Genomic DNA, 20,796 nt, shown 5'->3' with positions numbered 1-20,796 from the left:
GGCAAGTCTATGTGTGCTCTGCCACAACTGTGGTTGTAGTCTTAGTGAAGACGTAGACCAAAAGTGAGGCTATAACAATAATAATCCATGATGCTTCGCTTATAGTGTCCATTGTTGTTATAAGTAACCAAATTGTTATAAATAGCCAACACACATGGATTTATTAATAACAACCTTAGCCGCACATATTTGTGTGCTTTCTCCTAATACCATGGCTTCCCTAATCTTGCTAGATTAGGCCACTAATCTCGAGGATTAGTAATCTATGAGTATGTAGCTCATTAAGGCTCTATGCAAACCTATTTGTGCTCTGCCACAACTGTGGTTCTAGTCTTGGTCATGACTTAGACCAAAAGGGAGGCTATAACAATAATAACCCATGTTTCACTTATATAGTGTCCATTGTTGTTATAAGTAACCAAATTGTTATAAATAGCCAATACGCATGGATTTATTAATAACAACCTTAGCGGCCCGTATTTGCGTGCTTTCTCCTTATACCATGGCTCCCCTAATCTTGCTAGATTAGGCCACTAATCTTGAGGATTAGTAATGTATGAGTATGTAGCGAGAAGCAGATTTTTTGATAGCTTTTTGATTTGCGTGCGTTCGTAATGCCTAGCTTCAAAAAAGATCGTTCATCATTTGCTGGAAAGTGGTTGGAGCTTTTTTTTTTTTTTCGAGAAAAGATCCTTTCATTAGTTATTAAAAAAAACGCCCACTGGGCTACAAAACCCCTCTCTTGCTCATAAGAAGGCAGAGCAGAGATGCAATCAAGGCAGCTAGGGAGACTCTCCTTAGGTGCAAAAAAGTGCAAATACAAGTACAAATAACTGAGAGGCTATATCATACAATAGGAGGGGGGAAAATCCAAACAGGTGGCATGTAGTGCCATCGGGGGGTACCCGCGTGTAGAGTATAGAAGGGGCTGCTGGCGCCAAGTGTGTGAAAGGCCTGGCGCCGCAAGATCGCTCGATCCGATTCGCCTCGGATGCGGTCATACTGTCCTCGCAGGGTGTGAACCAACTCCTGCCAGATACTCCGAACAGTCTCTGCTGGTGGCTCCAGTCTCCCCTCAAAGGCCCTGAAACAACGGGCTCTCCAGGTGAACCATATGGTGAGGCTACTGAGGAGCTCCCATCGTAGATCCCTCTCCTGTGTCCAGCTGGTGGATGAGAAATCCGGTGAAGGAACAAGGCGAGGCTGGCCCCGAATGAATCTGATGGCCTGGCTGTCCTGCTTTGACTCGTATCCCAGAGCAGGCCCTGACGAAGTCGACCAAGCAGCGGCTCCCCACGTATACATGCCCTCTGGAGAGAGGGGGGCCAAAATGCGCAGAATCCTCAGCCAAATCTGCTGCGCCTGTGGACAGTCCCATAGGCAATGTCGTTGTGTCTTCAATGGGTGGCCGCATCTGACGCAGGCCGATGGAAGGCCACTGTAGACAAGCCAAGTGCCAACTGCAGAGCCCCTGTGGGCAACCAGCCACTGGAAAATCGAGATCTTGCATGCCTGTCGGCTAGCCCAGAGCCTGGTCGAAAAATCCTCCAGGAAGTCCTGTGAGAGTCCCTGTAGCTTCCAATGCTCTGATGCAGCTGGAGAGACCATCCACCTCGCAGTCAAAATATGCCTCCCCAACTGAACAGTGTACTGGAAAAAGGTGATCTCTGTGGCCTCGGGGGACGCATAAGGATCATGCCACTCGTACTCGCCAGGGTCCCACTGGAGCCGGGCCAAGGGGCGCGTAGCATATGCCCATATGCGCCAATCAGAGGCCACATCTGCAGGGTTTGGATCAATATGCCACTTCCGAGAAGCGGCGGCCGCTACCTGTATCCTCTGAAAGATGCACTTTGCAACCAAAGGCGGCTCCGCCTCCACTCTCTGAAGTCTGCCCTCATCCTGTATCTCATAGTAGAGGCATCTACCATCCTCAGTGCAAGCTCTGTCAGCAATCAGGATCTCCAACTGTGTAAAGGCATCTACCATCCTCAGTGCAAGCTCTGTCAGCAATCAGGATCTCCAACTGTGTAAAGGCTCCCATCCACCGTGGGGCCGCTGGCTCGAAGGGCGTGAACCACTCCTCAGTGAGTGCCTTCTGGATGTCATCCCTCATAATCAGCCCCCCTCTGAAGTGACTCAGCCTCTCCGCCTGGATCTCCTCCGGAGACCGCAAAAGGCCTGCCAATCTCCAAAACTGCGTGCTGGGCCTGCCGCCAGTGGTCCCCAGGCTAAACGAGGCCAAGAACCCAACATATGACCCTGCTCTGTGCGTACCGCGGGGCTCCAGATGAGCGGTTGTCTGGCCCGCTCCTCATCACAAGTGGGAGGTCTCTGAGAAAGCCCCGGTCTCAGCAGCTCCCAAGCTCGCAGGATGCTCAAGGCAAATCTGTCCTCGCATCCTCTACTGAGGCCTGTCCTCCTCATCTCTATGAAGATTCACCGTATCTCTGGTGCCCAAGGGCCCGCTGCTGGGGGAGCTCTAGCCTGCAGCCGCCGCTGAAAAAGAAGCTCCTTCCAAGGCTCAGCGCCTGGAAGCAGTTCCGAATAATAAGCTTCCCCAACAAGGCTTTACTCTGATCAGCTGGATCTATAATGCCCAAGCCCCCCTGGGCCAGCGGAAGAGTGATAACTGCCCAAGCAACCTTAGCCCGGGCCTGCTGACCATCCCACCCAGACCAAAGAAAGTTCCTGATCAGCCTCTGTACCTGGCTGATGCAAGAGCTCGAGAAGATCCAGCAAGACGTGATGTACCACATAGTCGCTAAAAGCACCTGATTTGTCACCACCACCCTCCCAGCCAAGGATAGCCGAGCTGTACTCCAATATAAAAGCTTCTTCCGAATGCTCAGAAGAAGCGGGGCGATCTGCTGCTCAGGTGACAAATCAAGTCCAATCTGGCATTCCAGATACCGCACTGCTGTGCCAGGAGGAATCCATCTAAAACCCGGGTCTGGGCTCCATGACGGAGCAGGAGCGCTACTGATCCAAAAAGCCACTGTCTTGCGCTAATTGATCAATGCTCCTGAAGCCACACCAAAAACCTGTAGCGACTGCTTTGCCCTCTGCAGATTGGCCTCTTGGCCATGCAGAACAATCCTGTGTCATCAGCAAACTCAGAATCGAGCAGGTCCTCACTCCGGACTGGAAGCTGGAGTCCTCTCAAGCCAACCTCCTCTGCTGTCAGATACATGCTCACAGCCTCTGCAAAGAAGAGAAAAAGGAACGGGGCGAGAGGGCCAAGCACTTGCAAAGAAGAGAAAGGCAAAGCACTCTACAAAGGTTCAAGAAATCTCTTCAAAGAGGCAAAGGACAAAACCAGCAAGTGGTTCAAAGGAGATAGATGCGTCCGATGACGAGCTAATGGAGGTTGAGACTCCAAACAAGGGCAGCAAAGCAATGATCTCATTATAAATAAAGAAGGGATATTATCCCTTTGGTCTAAATGAGGTCTTCAGCATTGATGTGATGAAATGTTATCCTGCTCCTTCAAACTATGTGTATAGAAGGTTAAATAAGGATTGGGTTCGTATTTTGACCCAAGACTTTATTGAGGACCCAAAGCAAGAGGAGATACTTGCAATTTTGATGCCCTGTAACCGTGCTACGAAACAACGCCTTGATAAACTCGCAAAAGAAGATATTCATAAAGTTGGTCTCAGAATCATGGCAAATGGGGGACCTTGAATTTTTAGTAGTTGGGCTCAAAACCCAGGTGAAGCATAGTGCCCTCTAGGAAGCCCCAATCGACTCTATCGTATGCCTTCTCAAAATCGAGAAGCATCACGACCGAGTCCTCTCCGAGAAATCTAGCTCGGGCCGTCACTTCCCAAAAGGTGAAAATGTTGTCAAGGATACTGCGCTCCTTGACGAATCCTGTTTGGTTAGCATGAATCAACTCCCCAAGGAAGGGCTGGATCCTCAAACTCAAGGCCTTTGCTAGGACCTTGTAGACAGTATTGAGGATCGTAATAGGCCTCCAATGCCGAATATCATCTGACACTCCCTCCCCCTTGGGGATAAGAAAGATCAAGCCCTCTGAAAAGCTATGTGGCATCACCACAGTGTCCAAAACATACTGAAAGCCCCTGCGGAGGTGTGGCCCCCAAAAGGTCCCAATAGCGCATAAAGAAGGCAGGCGTCAATGCGTCCTCCCCAGGGCAACTATGATGCGGAAGGACTCTCAAAGCCTCAACAAGCTCATCCTCTGAAAGGGGCTCACCCAAAACTGTGCGCATATGATCTGTGACCCTCCTCTGCACATGGGCCCACACAGTCTGTCTGCAAGCATCACGTACCTCCGTGGCTAGGTCCGCTGAAAGTAGGTCTCTATAGAACTCAGTGGCAATGGCTCTTATCTCCTCGGGCTCAGTGGCTAACGATCCGTCCTGCCTCCTGAGCTGGCGTACTCCTGCTCGAGCATGGCGGGGTCCGGTGATCTCAAAAAACTCCCCTGTCACTCTATCACCAAGCTGCGTCCATTGAGAGGCCTGGCGATGATAGTAGAACTCATGTCTCTGCTCCTCTGCCTCTCTAACCTCCTGGCATGCCTGGCTCAGTTGGGACGCCACCCACTCACATGTAGGCAGCTGCTCCTGAAGACGCTGAAGCAAAGCAAGGCTACGTCTCAAGCGATGCTCCCGCTCTCGAGTCTCTCCCAGCCGTGTCAAGGCTGTAGCGTGCAGAAAAGAGCTGAGCTTGATGAGTCCCTGGGCACACTGGCCTGTTGCATGCAGGTCAGAGCTCTGGCTATCATGCCATATCCTCTCCATATCCTCAAAAGATTGGGATCTGTAAGTATCCTCTCTGGGATCCTCAACTGCAAGCTGGTCTCCCGTGTCCTCTCCTCCAGTGTCAAAATAACTGGCGCATGGTCTGAAAAAGAGATGCCAGTGAGAATGCCAATGGAGCCACCACGCTTCCCGAACCTGTCGCCCACATAGAAGCGATCAATCCGTGATAGATTAGTCCCTCCCTGTCGGCGATCCGACCGAGAAAAACTAAGACTGTCCTGAGAGCGAGAGAAAGCCCCATGCTGCCATGCATCAGTGATCCGCAGTGTCATACAAAATCGCTCCCAAGCTGCAAGCTCTGTGCCGTGCACTGTAACACGACTGCCTCCCACCCTATCGGCCGGGTCCTCAAGCATGTTGAAGTCTCCCCCAACACACCAATGTGCGGCCTCGGGCAATGCATCTGTAACAAGGGTCCAGAACTCTGCTCTGGCACTAGCATGGTTGGGTGCATGGACATTGAGCACACCAAAGTGCTCATCGTGCATCCTCAGAATAACATACTGTGCTCTACCAGGCACAATGACCCCGCGATCCACAATGGCCTGCCGCCATACATCCGCAATGACCATACATACTCCTCCCTGCCCACCCAAGGGGCCAAAGCCTGCAGACCAAAATGTGGCCCATCTACTAGGCATCACCGACCCATATCTCCGAATCCTTCTCTCACTCAAATGGTGCTCCTGCATCATCAGAATATCAATACTGCCCCCAACCAGGCATCTCTGAAGCTCCTGCCTCAAGCAACCATGATAACGTACATAGTGTGTGCGCCGCCAAGGCCCTGTACATTCCATGAGATGATCCTCATGGATGACCTGCTGAGGTGGAGGCTGTCTTAGCCATACGGCGGGCCTTCGCAAGCGGCTTGGATGGAGAGTAATCCCCATCCGAGCGGCTACGAATCTGCCCACCCGGTGTGCTGCAAGAGTCTCGGACCAGGCGCTAGTGGCTGTGTCCCATAGTGACTGCCTCCCGCTCGGAGAGAGAAACCTCATGTGCATACATAGCCAGGGTCTCGTGCTAGGTCTGCCACTATGCAAACCACCAAATGTCGAATCCCGGAGGCATCCGGACTCCCGGTATCAAAGAAATGTGCCAACTCCTAGAGTCGGCCTATCACATCTGTCATCTCCAAATCGCTCACATGGTGAGAAAACTCAACTGCCTGCGTCTTCAACACACTAAGAGCGAGACCTAGAGTCCACTCCCGATCGCTAGTGCCGCAAAGAGGGAAGGAGAAGGCCACCGCTGAATCAAGTGCCTCCTCCCCTCGGGCCGGAGGTATCACCACATGAACTCTGATGGGTGCTGGCTCATGGGGGCCCTCCGCTCCAAAGAGGCATGTGAAGGAGTAGTCGAAAGTCTCCGAGCGTTGTCTAGTGTCGAGACTACTCAGCCGACTGCGGATAGAGGATATCCGTGAAGCACGAATCGGCATGGTAGGTCTCCTCTGCGGTGCTCGAGCAAGGTCGGTGCTCAGTGCCCGCCGGACTGCAGGTGAGCGCCAGGGAACTGCCAGTGCCTCCCGGGGAGCTGAGGCGAGCGGAGGGGGAGGAGGGGGGGGGAGAAGGGGGTGGAGAAGGAGCCGCTGAAAAAGCGGGAGCGGGAACGGGAGGAGGCGAAGGTGGAAGCGAGGCGGGAAGGGGGGACGGGGGAGGGGGGGTTGCTGGCATCTCCTGATCCTCAGCCTGCGCTGGGGTCTCCTCCTGGAGGGGAGCAAAGCTGTTCCTCACTGGAACCCAGTGATGCTGAGGCTGTGACTGCTGGTGTGTCGGTCTCTGGGCATGCTGCTGTGGCTGTCTCCCTCTACGGCGTCCCTGTCCAGGCTGCCAATCCGAGGTCTCTGTGGGCTGAGCAGGTGTCCTGGAGGCTGCCTGTCGAGCCGCATCTGTGGGTGGGCCATCGGGGTCTGCTGCTGCGGTGAAGGTCGGGGTCTCCTGCGAGGGCAGGCCTTGGCCAGGTGGCCGACTTGCCTGCATATAAAACACTGGTTCGGGAGCCCCGAAAACCCCACTCTCTGATAGATCCATCCCCCCCCTATCCTAGGTAACTGAATGACCTTCGGAAGGGAGGAGATGCCAGGAACCAAAACTCTGATCGAAGGCAGGCGAGCTGCTCTAGCCACCACTGAAGCTGCTATGGGGCCAGTCTCAAGCACCGAGCCCACCAATGATCCTATCCTAGAAAGGAGCGGAAGGTACTCGCGACGAAGTCTAGGAAAGCAAACTGTAACATGGAATAGGCGCTCTCCCTGCTCGGCCGCTGCTGGGTCGAAACCATGCTGCCAAGGTCTGAAGAAGGCCCGAGCGCCCCTGATGTCAAGAGGACTCATGGCTAGGACCTGGGCCACGCTCTGGGCTGTCTCGAACTCAATCTGGTAGTGTCCGCGGCCCAGTAATTGAACGTCCAGGATCTTGCCCACATCTGCAAGAAGGCGGGCCTGGAGTAGATCCCGGATCTCCCCTTTGCTGGAGCGGGTGCCAACTATACGGCAGATGGTGGAATGTGCCTGGAGGCGTTCCACCTCTGCGGCGAGGCTCGCTTCCTCTTCTGGCGAAAGAGAAAGCCTGATGGGGGTATCCTCAGGGGCGAGCGAGGGGGCTGCGGAAGAGTCCCTCTGAGGTTGGGCGGGAGGAGCCTCCATCAAAGTGTGAAGCTGAGTCGAAGGCGAAGCGATAAACGGGGGGTCCTGCAAGAGCCAAGCTGCACGAGAAAACGGAGCGGGGAGGGGAGGAGAGGGATGGGCGGAGAAAACAGAGGGGAAGGGGTGGAAGACAGAGGGGGGCGAAAAAAAAAAAAGGAAGGGGGGGGGGAGCGGGGAACGAAAGGCAGAGGCGGAGAAGGGGGGGGCAGCGGGGAATGAAGGGGGGGGCGGGGAAAGCGCGCAAGGGGAGGGGAGGGTGGGGGCAGGCAGGGGGGCGGGATGCGGAGGAAGGGGGGGAGCGGGGGCGCGCGAATGAAACAGGCGGGCAGGGGGCGATGGGCGAGAAAAGGGGAGGGCGGAGGGCACGAGACACACAGGGGGGTGCGAGCAGGCGGGGAGAGGCTAGGTCACGAGGGTGGGGAGGGGGTGCGAGCAGGCGGCAGCTCGAGCAGGGTGAGGGCGAAGGCTTCAGCGAGCGCAACTCGAAAATGATAGTCGTCGGTATGGTTAAGTGGCTGGAGCATTGATTAACCGAAAAGGTAATACGAGAAATTCGTAATGGCCATACCTAGTCCGAAAGGCGGTTCTTTCGACATGCCTTTCATGAATACGTATCTGGTGATAGCCAGTACGTAAATCTATCTTCGTGAAATATTTTGCTCCCGCTAACCGGTCAATCAGGTCATCTGATCTAGGGAGAGGATAACGGTTCTTAATTGTTATCTTGTTCAATCTCTTGTGATCTATACACATTCTCCAGGTGTTGTCCTTCTTTCTCCTAAGCAACACAGGTGCACCCCAAGGTGATTTACTTGGACGGATCTGGCCCATCCTCAAATAATCTTCGAGTTGGTTAGCCAACTCATCTTCCTCAGCTTGGCTCATCTTGTAAGGTGGAATACTAATAGGGTGAGCACTAAGGACAGGTCAATACGATGATCTACTGCCCTTTCGGGTAGTAAGCCCGATGGCAGTTCCTTAGGAAATACATATTGAAACGAATCAAGTATCTTCTTTAATTCTTTGCTTTCAAATACACTTAATTCATTGACATCCATATAGGTATGAGAAATGAAGAAAGTGGAATCAATACACAATGGAAAGCAGTATACAAAGAAGAATCCATTATACTACCAAAATCAACTGTATTTACAAGAGGTCCCTGAGAGGGATGTATACAATCACCTAAGATACTATACTGGGTGTTCCTATGTTCAAAAGAAAAAATATGACTAGACCAATCTATCTGGACTTGAAGAGTCTTAAACCACTGAATCCCTAATAACAAGTCTACATGCTCTAGGTACATAATATAGCTTTCTAGAGTATCTTTGTAGTCGTGAATCTGGATCGGTAGCGTCTCCACCTTTCGATCCTGTACTTGCCGACCCGTAGGTAGGCGTATCTCATAGGTATGATCGCTAGGTGTTGCGTCAAGACCCAATTTCTGTCAAAGACAATTGGTTAGCTGCCTTTGGCTTGGGTCCTGCGTTGGTCTTTGCACCCTTTTGCTTCGGAAACTCGTTGTGCATATGTCCTTTTTCTTCGCAGATGAAGCAACGTCCCTCCTTGAGCTTCAAAGCCTTAAGGAGACGTTTTTTCTTCGCTGGGGTCGAAGTTGAATTCTTCGAAGGTTGGTCTGAAGACTTTCCTTATGTCGTGCTAGTCATCGGTGCAGAGAACTTCCTTTTGTGCTTGTTTCCCTGCTCGGTAACGAGTTTAGACTTGGAAGAGACCATTGTATCATCATAGATACGAGCGGAATGAATGGCCTGGTCCAAAGTTTTGCATTTATTGTTTTTAACCTTTAAACGGTATGAGTCGGGTAAATTGGCTACGAAGAAATCCAAAAGAGTTGTAGAATCCATCTTTGTAGCTTTCATCTGCAAGTCCCTAAATTTTTGGAGATAGACCTCATAAGTGAGGTTCTGCGAGGTCATGGTCAAAGTAGCAAACCGAGCAACGACATCAGTCATTCTCTTTCTTGAGGAATTCTTTCTTGAAGACGTCTTCGAACTGTGTCCAAGTCGTTGGTTTAGGGTTGAGTTCTTTCCACCAAAGCAAAGCTTTGCCGGAGAGAAAACCTGCTGCTAATTGGATCTTTTTTCCATCGTCATATGGATGAAACTGAAAATGGACTTTCCACTTATGTAGCCAAGTGTCCACTATCTCCTTGGCACGCTGCTTTTGCTCCCCAAACTGTTCCGAAGTAATATTGGGGCCTAAAGCAGATGCCAAGGTATCCATACCCGAAAGAGTAGATAGGGTAGTGGTCAACAAAGAGACGGAGTTCTGTAAAGCCTGCATCTGCGCGACGATTTGTGCTTGACGTTCCGAGGAAGAAGCTTTGAGAGCAACTTTAAACTCTTGGAAATCTGATTTTGAAACAAAATCGTCGAAAAGATCCACATCGATGGCTTCCGTAGCCAGCAGGTCTTTACGTTCGGGAATGGGTTCCATCTCGGATTCTTGGGTCAACATGGCAAGATGAGAGAAAAGCTTAGCCTTGTACAAGGAAGAGTGCTAGAGAGCTTGAGGAGATGTGTGGCAAGAAGCTTACTAGAGGCATATTTTATAGGCCTCCGCAAAAAGCATGTGTTTTAATGCTTTGTTTTTTTATTTTATTTATAAACATGTGGATGAGATACATAACACCCACACTCTGTTAAAAAAAAAACAAAAAAAACTCACAACTTGCGTTTTAAAAATGTAAGGTTCTTGTCTTGAGCAAAAAAAAAACACGTTGCCCGCCACCTGCCACGCTTTCTCTGAAAACGGCGATCGCCGATTGGAATGCTTTTACCTGCCCGCTTGCGTGCGTATACCTACCCGCCAGCGTGCGACTGGTTCAAGGGCTGCCTTCTTCCCTCGTAAGGACTGCGTAGCCACACAGTCGCCAAGCATGCTCAGCCGGGTGCGGGACTATTAGATTGCGCAGGTTACACAGCCGCCAAATACACAGTCGTCGACCAGCGCTCCAGCGTTAACTGCTTACATACAGTAACAACAGTTGTCGATATTTCCTCTCTAGCCGTCGATACTTCCTCTCTCTCTCTTACAAATTCGCACAATCGACAGGCTGTTCTTCTCTTTTAATTTAAAAAAAATTAAAATAACCCCTCTTCTAGATTGTTTAACAAGACAACCCTAACAAGCCCCAACATGGGTTCCAACGATGCAAAAATAACTTGCTGAAATCTGAAAAAATAGCAGTCTTCTCGAACTCATACCTTTTCTTTGACCTCTTTTTCTCTACCTACCGACTTGCTCATTCTTGCGGCTTGCTCTGATACCACTGTCAAAACCCCATAGGATCTCCTCGTAAAACGCTCCTGGTACAAGACTCGAAACCTGCAAACAAACCAAACAAACGCAAAGGGGGTGCAGGCTTGACTCACCTCCCAACCTTGACAGCCGTGGGCAAGCCCACAAGTCTTGGCTTTCCCCACCGAGCCACGAGCTGAGCTAACTAGATGAACGTACCGACCAATCTCTACCTCAAGACGTCCCATACCGCCACGAAGCTATCCTCGCGGGCCTCAAGACTGCTGTCGGTCTCGGTTGCATAAAGCAGGTGCACGTCTGTCAAGGGGGCTAGTCCATGTCCTCTCTGTGTCCACTCTGATGATATCCATCCTGATCACGCGGTTTTGCTCTGAGCGGGTGAGATCCAAAAATGGACAATCCAGACTGTACTCACAGGGTGGTAGTGCCTCTATCCGCAAACCATGTAGGTCAAACCATGATCTCATCTGAGCGTACCAACAATGAGTATCTCCATCCTCTGCCAACTGTATGGATGAGGTCAATGCCAATCGGGAGTACCTCTGCTGAGGGAGCTCCCATAGCCATTGTAAAAAGGTAACTGCCTGGAATAGGGCCTCGGTTACTACTGGTGGGGCACCCAGCTCAGCCCGAACAATCTCGTGTGGTATTGATGATTTGCTCCGAATCATGCGGGCAATCATCATAATCAGTGGTCTCTCCATTTGTCTCCATCCCTCATCTGTCCCTCTCTGAGATCTGTGATGTATAATGGGCCGCCAAATTGGAGCTCCGTACAGGAGGGTCGGTGTGACAAGTGTATCAAATAGCCACAATTTGGTGCATGGCTCCTGAAACTGTATGTGTGCACACTGCCTCTCAAGTGCTCCCAAGGCTGCATGCCCTCGAGCTAATCTAGCTGCTCTTGCCTCCTCCAGGGAGAAATGCGGTCCTAAGAGAGAGTGAGAGAGAGAGAGAGAGAGAGAGAGAGAGAGAGAGAGAGAAATGAAATGTTATATTAACGTCTTCAAAAGGCCAAAGTGACCTATGAGACCAAAGTTACAACCATGTGACATCTGATACACTTTCTGGAAAAGAAAATGTTCAAAAGAGAGAGAGAGAGAAAGAAAGAAAGAAAGAAAGATTTTATTAACGTCTTCCAAAAGACCGAATTCGGCCTATGAGACAAATCAGTGTACCTGTGTGGGGTATCCTCTGTCATCCCAACAAAATGAAAAAGTACTAAACTAAAAAGCTGAATTTGGGTGTGCAATAAGTACAATGAGTGGGGGTGGGGATGGAGCTCTACTACTAGGAGAATGCAAAGCTATATGCATGGAGTATACAATCATGATACGCAACCTAGCTAGCTCCATCCTGTACCATACTGGGGGTATAAAATGGTATACATCAATGAAGGGGGTGTCCACAGCTCCCTAAAGAACATGCTCGGGTCTGCTGAGCTAGTCGCTCCGCACCCTCTCTGTGAAACTGAGCTCTGATCTCTGTCATCTCTCTCTGGTATAGGCGTGGTGTCCGAAAGCCAGGTGTCCTCTGTCTCCTGCAGGCTTTGAGTCTCTTTTTCTGTTACCTCTAAAGTAGCAGCTCTAGCTTTATCTACACGACTCTTCGGTATTATTTTCCCATATTTATCCAGTGAATGGCATATTGCTTTAGGAGTATTAGCTACTCTTAGCATGATATTAGGAAATTGAATTGCCGTTACTCAAATAAGCATGAAACGTATGCTAGCATATTCTTCTATAAGCCAAATTGGATATATTATGATTGGAATACTTGCTGCAGACCCCGAGAATGGTTATGCAAGTATGATACTGCTCTCTGGAGAGTAATTCCCTGCTGTGTAGGCGCTGGGAGTGGGGTGGATCTCTAAAAAAATGTAGTAATCTGTGTTTGTTGTCCCCCCTCTGGAGCTGTCTGAGCCTGTAATGATGTCTCTCTGTGACGTTGTATGTCTAGAATGAATCTCCCAAGTATGCGCTGGTCTGTTGCCTCAAAGAGCTGGCGTAGGGAATGTGGCTCTCTGAATAAAATGGGATATCTCTCTCTGATAGCTGTATATGCTCTGCATCTGCATACATAATGCTCCTCACTCTCCACCTCCTCTCTGCACAATCTGCATACCCTCTTCTCTCGGGGGATCCGTGTTGCTCTTCCAGTCTCGATCTCCAATCGATGTGATGAGACTCTAAGCTGACCAATAGCTACTCGGGAGCCGTGTGGTAAAAAGCCCTCCATGTATCTAGGCCTCTCTATAAATCCATCATCAGTGATACTCATGAAGTGATCTCTGTAGTACAGCATCTTCGGTGGAAGAGGCTGTGTAGGCGATATCCATGTCTCTCGTGTATAGAGCTGCCATAGGTCCTGTCGCAATACTCTGTTCCTCTCACTATGAGAGAGACGGATATGTGGTGCATCCCTGTCATACTGGAATGGTGGTAGATGATCCATGTCTAGGCCATGCTGTGAGAACCAATGTGTGACCTGTGCATACCATGATCCTTTGTCTCCTGCCTTAGCCAGCTGTCTAGATGCCTCAAAAGCTCTGTATGACAATCTGTTCTGTGACATCTCTCTGAATCTGTCTAGTAGGCATATAGTCTGGAATATGGCCTCTACCATCATAGGAGGCATAGCAAACTCTGCTTGGATAATGTCATGAGGTACTTACGGTTTGTTGCGTATCATGCGTGCCATCATGAGGGCCTGTGGTCTCTCTATCTGTGTCCACCAATGGGTAGCAAGGCCTGGCGCCCATACCGCTGCTCCATACATCAGTGCCGGTGTGACTAATGTGTCAAATAGACATCCCTTCGTCCGGGGCTCCTAAAAATGTGTGTGGTGGCACTGTCTCTCTAGCATAGCCAATGCTGCATATCCGCGTGTCAATCTAGCTCTGGTTGCTGAACCCATGGTGAAGCGCGTGGCTGCTGAGAGAAGGTAACCCCTAGGTACACGTATGATGTCACCACCTCCACCTGGTGTCCTGTGAGAGTGAATGTCAGCTGACTCCTGCCCTGTCTCGATGTATGAAAGACCATAACCTTGGTTTTCCCAAGGTTCACAGTAAGACCTCTCTGTTTGAGAAATCATCGAGTGCATGTAGATGCTGCTGTAGACCTCCTGGAGACTTAGACACTAATACAATATCATCAGCATAAAGCATAATATGTACTGAGGTACCTGCTAGATCAACTCCATCTCCGCCTCCCTGTGTAATGAAGTTAGCCACCTCATCAATGTATAACCCAAATAGCGTGGGGGAAAGTGGGCATCCTTGCCTCACACCAATGGTGCTAGCAATAGTCTCGGACATACCTCCTGGGCATCTAACTCGCCCAAAAACCTGCTCATATAATCCATAGATGCCCCATGTCATATCTGTTGGTATGCCAAGAGACTGCAGGCGCTGAAAGAGCCTCTCTTGTGGTACTGTGTCAAATGCCTTGCGGAAATCCACAAAGCAGCAATAGAGCTTTCTCTTCCTCACTCTGGCCTGATCAATCATACATCTCAAAGTGAATACATGGTCAGTGGTAGAGAAGCTCTCCTGAAGCCTGCTTGCCCTGATGAGCGTAAACCTGCTCGCTCAGCATATAAGCTAAGCTCTTGCTCCAACACTGCACCATAGAGTTTGGCCAACACGTGGCCAACCATAACCGTCCTGTAGTTGCTCGGATCGAGTATATCCCCTGTTTTGTGGATTGGCACAATGGTGTGCATCGTCCACTCCGCAAGCAAACCCTCTGCTAGTGCCTTGTTAAACAGGTGTGCAAGAAAAGGAGCCAAAGAATCTACTGCATATATGAGATGCTCACCCTATAGGCCCATATGGTCGGCCCCGTCCATGCTGTAGGCGGCGGATAGCTTCCTTTACCATCGAGTGGGTAAAGAAGCTAGCTGTGGTAGGTCGAGGCTCCTGTGGCTGAGGTATAGGTGGTTGCTGTGGGGCGTGGTATAGGCCCTCTGCATATGTGTGCCATGTTTGTGGGTCTGCAATGGGTGTCGGTGTCCGGGGCTCTCTGAAGTGCCGCCATGAGATAGGGCTATCTCTACTCATGAAGAAATGGAAGATCTCTAGCTCCTGTATCTCTGGGAAGGCCCGCCTTTTGCGGCGAGTAAGTCTCCTCATCTCTCTCCTTGTCTCCTGCTCTGTGATGGCTCCCAAGGCTCTCTGTATGCGGAGCCGTGAGTATAGGGCTCTGCACTCGTCATCATACCATCTGTTCTGGGGCATAGTCCCAGATCTCGTAGGCTCTCCTGAGTGGACACGATGTGGGAAGCTCTGTAATGCAGCCGTGTGTAGGAGTGATGCCAGCTGGGCTGTAATGGTATCCATAGGTGCCAGGGGATCCATGAGTAGGAGCCCATGCTTTACTCTGCCAGTGTATGTGTCTGCCATGTCATGTGTGAAGTAGATGGTAGTGTGTGGCGTCGGTATGTGGGGGGCTGGTGATATTGGTGATCCGGCTAGTGAAAATGCCAAGTATGTATGATCTGCCCCAATAGGACGAGGTGGGATGGAGAATGAGGTGACAAGCTGTGATGCCTCCAAAGACCCCATAATGTAGTCTACCACCGTGCCTCCAGTCCGTGTATGACCCCCATGTGCGAAGCATGTCAGCCCTCCTAATCCCGGCCACTGTAGCATCCCGTTATAAATAACGAGACGATGCCTGGCTCCCAACTCTAGTAAGTGGTCCCCATAATGTCCTCTGTCTGGTCCAATGTCCTTTGATGCCCGACTAGCCCCTATCTCCTTTGGATCCACAGGGTGGAGGATCTCCATGTCATCATAGTCATACACCTCACACTGTCTGCTCTGTGTGTGGGCATTGAAGTCACCCGTAAGAAATACTTCCCCTAGTGTAGAATAATGCATAATCTCCTCTGACAGACAAGTGTGGCGAGGCTCCTGTCTCCTCCTCCTGTGGCATGTCCTCTGTAATGACATAGGAGGATCCTGATGGAGGAAAGTAACATAGGGCTATGTATATAACCCTGTCCTGTGAGAGCTGTAAGCTGATCCACATGTATCTAGCCTCTGGATCGTGTGCTACCACTCTCAGTCTCCCCTGTAGCTCCCGTCTGAATAGAACTGCTACTCCCCCCGACCCTCTCGAGGTACCCTGGCGTGTGGTCCTCCTGTATGCTGACTCCCACTGGAATCCCTCTACTGGAGGTAGCCCTCTCTCTGGGCTTTGATGTGTCTCTGTCAGAAGTATGAGGTCTCTCCTCCCCATAACATGCTCCAGTCGTCCAGGCTGCACCCATAGTGAACCATTACAGTTCCATACTGCCATGTGTAGAGAGAGAGAGAGATTGAGATTTTCTCAAAGTCTAATTTTAAATTTGTGAAGGTGGAAGTTCTATGGAGTAAAGGTCCAAAAGCATTACCACTTCTGTATCCCCTAATCATCAAGGGCCGCAATCTGTATCGTCTTAAGACTTTTCGACAGGTTGGGACTCTGCGTTTGCTGCTATAGTCTTACTGAATACCAATTTATAAGCACAATTAAGCTGATTTATGATTTATGCAGCGGTGGCCAAATGAAGAAGATAGAAAGAGAGTATTGGAGGAGAAGCACTTTAGAGGAACTGTGGCACGCAATACTCGAATTGACAGGCTGGCTGGCAAGAAGTATGGCTGGTCAGTTCAACTGACCTGACTTTCATGAAGACAGAACCATGTAGTAAATACTTTTGTTGCTAAAACAGTGCCAGTAGCTCATGTAAGACAAACACACACAACACACACATAAACCAATATAGATATGGTGCTGGCGGCTCACCCACTCAACCATATTCACACTGACCTACATTATAAGTTATTTAACGCCTGTTGCATCCCTTTTCATGGCCAGCCCTCAGTATAATTCCAGCCTCAGATTTTATACCAGCCACATTATGACCTTTGGGGCCATAACAGATGCTCTTGCCTGAGTAAAGGATTTGTTGGTCGTGGACACACACATTTTTTGGCAGTAACGGATGCAAAAGCCAAATTGTCTAGTGGAAAACTACAAAGATCTGATTGTGTAGACCAACAAATCCTTTACTCAGGCAAGAGCATCTGTTATGGCCCCAAAGGTCATAATGTGGCTGGTATAAAATCTGAGGCTGGAAAAAAATAAAAAATAAATAAAAAAAATTAAATATTTAAATAAAGGAGACTGTAAAATAAAATCATAAAGGTAGGGAGATCTCAACCAATCGGGGGCTCTATGCTGCTATAAAAGCCCTGTAGGAGTGGAGGAGAAGAACATACCATGGTTCCACTTTCTCATAAGTCTGCTGCACTTTATCTGCGCAGCTCTAGAAGATCCCTGTATGCAGGCCCAAGTAGCCAAAAGAGTGTGAATGATGTCACTCCATATACTGCAAATGCACTGGGTGTCATAAATCTGCATAACCTCGAGGGCCTCTGAGCATCTAGCCTTCAAGATATGCCATGCCGTGATACCAGCAACAATTTCCGAGGTGGTGTCAATATTTAGCAAAGGTGGTGTGTATTGTGATTGGGGGATATGCTGAAGCAAACATCTTTGAGCTATGCCCCTACAGACCATAGTTACAGGGAATGGGCATTTTTAGACTCGGGAATGTTGGGGATGGCAACATTTCCCGTTCCCATTCCCATCCCATGTCACTCTATAGTCACAGGGAATGGCCATCCTCAATCTTTCCCGTCCCCGTTCCCCATCCCCATGTCGCGTCCCATGTGACTAGCTATAGACAAGTACAACAGGATCTGCTCCCTTGCCCTCAAAAAGAAGCTATGGGCCACAGACTGACTCAACAACCATTCAAAAGCACCCCAAGTAATACAGGTAGGATCACTCCTCAATCTGCCCAAGAGAAGGGCTATGGATACCTAGATCCTCTGTGCTGCTTAACATGCCCATAAGCAAGGATACACTGACTTGGGGGATGGAGCTCGGCATCTAGGACAAGAGGGGTCCAAGCCAAAATAGATCTCGAGTGGTTGGTGGGCAACCCACTGTGTAGAAAGAGCGAGAAGTAGGATACTTGGCTCCTCCTGTACCAATGCCAGAGTCTGCCAGAATTTCCTTTGAATTGGGAGGTGTAATGTTATACGCCTCCTAGTGAGGCCTAAGAGTGAGAACTCTTTGGGTTTGTCCAAGCATGAGCTACCTGGCACTACACACATTGTAGTTGAAGAAAGGTGTGCTCATCATGGGGTTAGTTGCATTAGTCCATTCCCACTCACCAGGGTCCCAATCTAGATATGTGATAGGGCCTCCACCATATAGCCATGGGCACCACGAAGCATGAGCAACCATCATTGGGGAAGGGTCAGTATACCAACACCTCCCAGAGCGGCCTACTACTCTCACTAGATGGATCACAGAGCCAGGTGTGATAACCTGTGCATAACATCTCTCCATCCACCATTGAAACTGAATGGAATAGAAAGCAACATCCTCTTCCTCCTTTGGTTTCAGGAATCCCATCACCTGAAGGGACACGTGTCCCAAAAAACCCCCAATTACAAGTGGTGATACTCATCTAAGAATGTACTGGTTAGGTATAGCTGCATCAATCTATGCAATCCATCGGTGACTCGCTTAGATGCCTCTGATCATCTAGAAGACTCTTAAAGTTCTTCCAATCAAGTACTATTGTTGCACATTTCTCCCAGCCTGGCCACTACTCCAAGCCTGAATGATGGAAGAAACTAGTGGCGGTAATTTGCCTTAGAAAATCGTGTGCTGTGCCTCCGGTCACACCACGGCTTTCAGGGACACATATAAGAATTTGGCACTAGAAGAAATCCTTTCAGGGCTTAGTACTAGGAAGCAATGCTCTAACCATTAGTTTGTAAAGCAGATCTTTGCACTAGATCTCTTGATCAATGATTTTCAATCCCCCTTTGGGCTTGGGAGGGATAATAGTTTCTCAAGGAACTCTAGCCCTGGTATCTGATGTGCCATCAAGCCGTGACCATAAGAAGTTACGGATCACCTTCTGCAACTCTCTAATGCATTCAGGGTCATATCACCAACAAGAAGTGACATACCAAGGTCTGGCAAGCAACACCTAGTTTACCACGAAGGCTCTAGATGCCAGATCGACCTTCGTGGAGCTCCAATGAAGAGCTTTTTTTTAAATGCTCATGAGCATAGGGGCAAACCATTGGCAGGTGTAATGTTTATCCTGATGTGGCATCCAAGATATTTGGCACTATGTCCTCTCTCAATCCATGTGAAGCCAACTTTTGTGTCCCAATCAATCCTCTTAGAGTCACTGGCCCAAAATCCGACAAACTTAATGCCAATTTATAAAAGCTCTTACTGCTAGAAAAAACTCTTCCAAGGCAGTGCGAAATGAGCAAAGACGTAAGAAGGATGCCTCAAAAAACATCATTGTATCGGTAGCTAACTCAGAGTTGAGAACCTCTCCTCCACGCAGAAAGGCAATCTCAATCCAAGCACTCTAGCCCTGGAGTACTCATAGTTTTTGCAACATTGAGATACAACATGGGGAGCTAAGGGATAGCCCTGCCATATAGAGCGAGAGATCTGGAAGCGCTCACCTTGACCTCCACAAATGCTGTGAGCCTCCCGATAAAGGCAAGAGAGACCTCTAATCCAATCCTGAGAAAATCCCATGCTTACGAGAGTACCCTCTAAGAAGTCCCAATCCACTCTGTCATAGGCTTTCACAAAATCAAGTACAAAGGGCTGTTTACTTGCCTTGGCCCACTCTCTACTGCCTCCCAAAAGGAAAAGATATTATCAAAGATGCTTCTTCTTTGGAGAAATCCGTTTTGTGTCAGGAATGACCATTTGTAACACACGTTGCAATCTCATTTTCACTGCCTTGGCAAGAATTTTGTATGCAATTCCAAGCAATGTGATAGGCTTCCATTGGGCAATGTTAGTCTTATCACCACCCTTAGGGATGAGGTGGATAGACCCTCGGTAAGAAAAGGAGGCATAGAGCCGGTGTTCCACATATCCTATAATGCCATAGTGGTCTCGTCCCCAATGTCATCCAAAAAACCATGAAGAGGCCATCATCCTTATGACATTTACAATGTGGAAAAGCCTAAATTGCATGTTTAAGCTCATTTGCCAAAAAAGGGGCATCAAGTAATGCTCACATGTCATCGGAAATCAGCCTAGGCAGGGACTCCCAAATCTTCTGTTGTGCCCTGTCCCTTTGAGGGGAGTGAGCCTCTGCAGATAAGAAGCTATAGTAAAAATCAGAGGCAATCCTCCTAAACATGTTGGGCTCTAAGTGGAGTACTCCTGGCGTGTTCTGCCTAACGCATTCCCTGTTATGGGAGAGGTCAGGGGCAACAAAGAAATGCATGCTACATCTACCTCCCATCTGAATCTATATGCATGATAACGAAATCTACGCGCTGCTCAAAAGTGTCCTGCAGCTCAGCCCTAACGGTGCATAATGCATCTGAAATCCACTGGGCATTAGGGTGTTCTCAAGTTCAATGCGCAAAGCACACAATCTACTCCTGATGGCTCTCTCTCTGTCCAAGGTCTCTTGCCTCCTGGCTAGGGCCACTCTGTGATAAAGATCACTGGCACTCTCTCTTTGCCTAGAGTCGAGAGCATCACAAGCTCTCTAAACATCCATCACTTGTCGTGATAACGATGCATCGGAGTAAAGAGATTCTGGTAGCGTACTCGGGAAGAATAGTTCTCGCTCCCCAGATCTCTGATACTGCACAAAACTGTAGGGCAATGGTTTGACTTTGAGGTGCCTGGAGCAATGAAGATAGTGTATCAAGTGCCCAAGCTGTCGGAGTACAAGGTGCAACCAAGTACAAGAAACCACACACACAACAAGCATCTGGTCTCAACAAGTTGTCGCTTGGATCTGAGAGCATCCCCCCCTGCTGCGTTGCCTGCGCCTTCTCCCCCTTCCCCAAATTGTCCTCGACAGTGCTCTCCCCCCCCTCCCTGTGGGCCGCGCGCTGCCCACCCGCCCTTTCGCTGACCCCCCCTGCCTGCGCCCAGCTTCTCAGGATTAGACAACAAGAGTCCATCATGTATACTCAATGGCAATAGAGTGGAAGCC

The 20,796-nt window shown here is 49.5% G+C and overlaps 1 protein-coding gene across 5 annotated transcripts in view; it reads left to right on the top strand.

Moving 5' to 3' along the window:
- LOC147615608 (uncharacterized) overlaps positions 1-20,796 on the top strand; it is a 97,840-nt gene that overhangs the window by 67,796 nt on the left and 9,248 nt on the right. For all 5 annotated transcript variants that reach the window (XM_086778116.1, XM_086778113.1, XM_086778112.1 and 2 more), the window contains 2 exons: positions 16,092-16,190; positions 16,272-16,381. In XM_086778116.1, coding sequence (XP_086634242.1) covers positions 16,092-16,190; positions 16,272-16,381 — 209 coding nt within the window. The remainder of the gene's footprint in view (positions 1-16,091; positions 16,191-16,271; positions 16,382-20,796) is intronic.

This window comes from Cibotium barometz, chromosome 39, assembly GCF_041138505.1.
Source record: "Cibotium barometz isolate CiBa-2024 chromosome 39, ASM4113850v1, whole genome shotgun sequence".
NCBI classification, from domain to species: Eukaryota; Viridiplantae; Streptophyta; class Polypodiopsida; order Cyatheales; family Cibotiaceae; genus Cibotium; species Cibotium barometz.
The sequence above is the reverse complement of the archived record's forward strand: the minus strand, read 5'-3'. Positions and strand labels throughout refer to the sequence as shown.